Genomic DNA, 3,095 nt, shown 5'->3' with positions numbered 1-3,095 from the left:
GCTCCTTGGAAGCAAGGATGGTGAAGCTTCAACTCACACACATGCGGCTAGGGAGGGGCTATTTATTCCTTGGAGAGAAAGATCATGCTCTGAAGCAGAGGAAGACCTTCCACGAGATGGACTGAACGAGTTCAAGTGTGGCAGAGATGACGAGGCTGGCTCAGGGCAGGACAGGGCGCAGAACTGTTGTTGTCAGAGTCGTTGTGAGTCGCACTCGACTCGACAGCACCTAACAACAAACACAGACTGACAGTTCCATTGGGTCACCCAGAGAGAGACGGAGGGAGGCGGTGGAGAGAGTGAGACGTGGAGAGAGTGAGACGTGGAGAAAGGGACGGAGAAACAGGTGCAAAGGTCCTAACGAGAAAGCAAGCCCGGAAAGAGAAAGTTAGCGCATGGAACGCAGTTACCGAGACTGGGTCCGGAAGAGGAGGGGCGGTAGGGACGTCCCGCCCCCCTCGCGCCCCCCCCCCCCGCAAATCAGAGAGGGAGTCACGTGGGCGGGCAGCCCCGCTATTTAGCGGCGCGCGGAGCGCGGCTCCGGGTTTCAGCCATGAGCACCCTCACCGCCGCCGCCCGGGACCCCGAGGCTCTGACGTCCGCGCCCAGAGGCTGCGCCCGCCGCTGGCTCCCCTGGACGCTGGGAGTCGCGGCGCTGCTGGTGCTGGTCGCCGTCGGTGCCGCCTTAGCCGTGCGCTCCTGGGCGGTGCCATCTGCGCCCGTCTGCGCCCTCTGCGCGCCCGGCTCCCCTCCCAGCCCGAGCCCAGCTGCCGACCACCTGGGCTCGCCCGGCGCCCTCGCCGTCCCCCGGCAGGTGAGGCGCGCCCCAATCCGCTCAGCGGGGCCCGGGAGGCCGGAGTGGGATCCTTCTGGGTTTTCGTCCCCGGGGATGCCCCTTCTCCGCGCGCTCCCCGGGCCCTTCGCGGCCACCCAGAGCCTCTCGGAAGACGTGCAGGGGACCTTATTGCTCTGGCAGACCCTGCGGGGATCCGTTCTTCCCCTTCCCTCCCCGGTGCTCACGTTTCTGTCCTTGCAGACCTCACGGGTTAGGCAGTCTGGGCCAACAACTCCCAATGGATGTGTGTTCTCTTTGGAGAAGTGGAGGGGGGCTTAAGACCCGCGAGGATCTGGGGGGAACCGGGTGTCACTCCCACTCTGGGGCGCCACCACCCACCACCCGCCTCTCTTCTGTCCCCAGGCGATCTACGGCCAGCTGGTCCTTCGAGAAGGTGAGTGTCCGGAGCCACTGGGCTCACGGTCCCCGGCGGTGGAGACGCGCGCGGGCGGGGGCGGGGAGGTGCGAACGCCCGGCTCCACACCCGGTCCCTCCCGAGCCGAGCTGAGCGGGCACTTCTTCTCGGAAAGCGGTCCCCGTGCCCCCTCCGAGCCCAGGCCCCTGTCCCAGGCGCCGATTCTATTCTTTTCCCCTTTCATTGCTCGGTCTCAGATGCCTTCCATCTCAGCGGCGAGTGACTTCCCCGGCCCCCTCCTCCCCTGCTTAGTCCAGACCTTCTTCCCACCCCCTCACTCCCCCGGGACACTCCACCCCCTTCGCTAGGGTCCCCTCTTCTTTCCGTTACCAGTTTCTCCCCACCCTCACTCTGCAGTGTGTGTCCGCCCTTGCCCCTCCTCCTTGGAATTCCCTTCTCCCCTGCTCGCCTCCTCTTCCTCGGAGCCCTCTTCCCCCACTTTCCTCTGAGTCTTCGGACACTCCACCCCAATTAGAGTCCCCATCGGCCTCGGGTTTTCCCTTCTTGACCGCCTTCTCCGCCCCCATCCGGGCCTCCCCTGTGCTGCCCACCTCCGCTCAGAGGGCCCTTACTCCCATCCACGTGCTCTCGCGCTGTGAGACCCAGACACCCCTACCCCTTAGGCCTCACTCCCTCCCACCTGCTGAGTCTTGCCCCTAGCCCTGCCCCTCCCCTTGGGTTTCATTCCCTCCCCCCTTGCTAACTCCCACCCCCTCCCCGTCCTCGCTTAGTCCTCCAATCCTCTCACATTGGATCTCATCTTCTCCTCCACCCCCGTTCGTTTGGGTATTACTCCCCTTGGGCCTCGTTTTCTGAGTCTCTTCCGTTGCTCCCAGAACCCCCAGTTCTGCTCACCGTACCCCTTTTCCTTTCCCTCAACAGTACAACTGAATGACGGGACACTGAACTGGTACAGCGACCCGGGCATAACAGGGGTGTTCCTGGCACAAGGCCTGAGCTACCACGAGGCCCAGAGGGAGCTGGAAGTGGCCGTCAGTGGCATCTACTACGTCTTCTTGCATCTGGAGCTAAAGCGGGTGCAGAGCAGCTCGGGAAAGGATGAGGACTCGGAGACTGTCACCGTCACCCTGCACCTGCAGCCCCAAGGCCCTGCCGCATTCACCCTGCCCGTGGTCCTGTCCTCTGCATCCAGCTTGGCTGGAGGGTCGCAGGGCCTGATGCTGCGCCTGGACGCACGGCAGCGGCTGAGCGTCCGGATGAGCGCTTCCCAGTCTGTGTTGGACAAGTCCGGTCGCCTCTCGTCCTGGCAAATATCCCAGGGCACCCTGGGCCTGTTCCTCGTGGCCGCAGAAGACTAGGCCAGACCAGGACCTCCTAGTGCCTCATATCACGTCTGGGTGCTGCCCACGTGGGCTGAGACTGGATCCTGTGCTCTGGATTCGGGCCCTTGCTTGGGTGGGACCACTTGCTCTACCTCACAGGACTCCAGGGCGACCTCCCTGCCGAGTTATCCTCTGGGGGAGGAGCCTCAGGATCTCTGCTCACTCCTGCTTCTTCTGGGCCTGCTCCCGGCAGCTGCACTTTATGTTCATCCGCGTGTGTTTGTGCCAGGTCCGCTGTGGGTTCTAGACTTACCAAGAGCAAACTTCCAGCTATTCTTTCGGATATGTAACATCTTATAAAGGGAGCTCTGGTGGCAAAGTCCTTAGGGACTCGGTTCTGTGATGGATCGGATCCATCCAGCATTCTGAAGGAGGATGGGCAACCTCTTTCCCTGTGGTTTTCAGCCTTTGAAAACCTACTGCAGGACCAGTGAGTTTTGAGAATATATTATATGAATAATGTAAATACACTAGACAGTCAAACACTCTGGTTCTATTTTAT

The 3,095-nt window shown here is 62.1% G+C and overlaps 1 protein-coding gene across 1 annotated transcript; it reads left to right on the top strand.

The window, feature by feature from the left end:
* Nucleotides 1-553: 553 nt before the first annotated feature.
* Nucleotides 554-2,569, top strand: LOC102846317. The gene is made up of 4 exons (XM_006896418.1): nt 554-1,045; nt 1,199-1,367; nt 1,726-1,845; nt 2,133-2,569. Exons 1-4 carry the CDS (start codon nt 554-556, stop codon nt 2,567-2,569), a joined length of 1,218 nt encoding a protein of 405 aa, XP_006896480.1.
* Nucleotides 2,570-3,095: the final 526 nt, after the last annotated feature.

Source organism: Elephantulus edwardii, unplaced genomic scaffold (genome assembly GCF_000299155.1).
Source record: "Elephantulus edwardii isolate Elephantulus edwardi_28Jun2011 unplaced genomic scaffold, EleEdw1.0 scaffold00185, whole genome shotgun sequence".
NCBI classification, from domain to species: Eukaryota; Metazoa; Chordata; class Mammalia; order Macroscelidea; family Macroscelididae; genus Elephantulus; species Elephantulus edwardii.
Note: the sequence above shows the minus strand (reverse complement) of the source record. Positions and strands in the feature narration are given on the sequence as shown.

Bases quoted from the DNA above. Each gene is read 5' to 3' on its own strand.
- LOC102846317 (XM_006896418.1), top strand. From the start codon at position 554: ATGAGCACCCTCACCGCCGCCGCCCGGGACCCCGAGGCTCTGACGTCC. The intron at 1,046-1,198 runs GTTAGGCAGTCT...TTCTGTCCCCAG, and splicing joins TGTCCTTGCAGACCTCACGG to GCGATCTACGGCCAGCTGGT. The intron at 1,846-2,132 runs GTGAGACCCAGA...TTCCCTCAACAG, and splicing joins CATCCACGTGCTCTCGCGCT to TACAACTGAATGACGGGACA.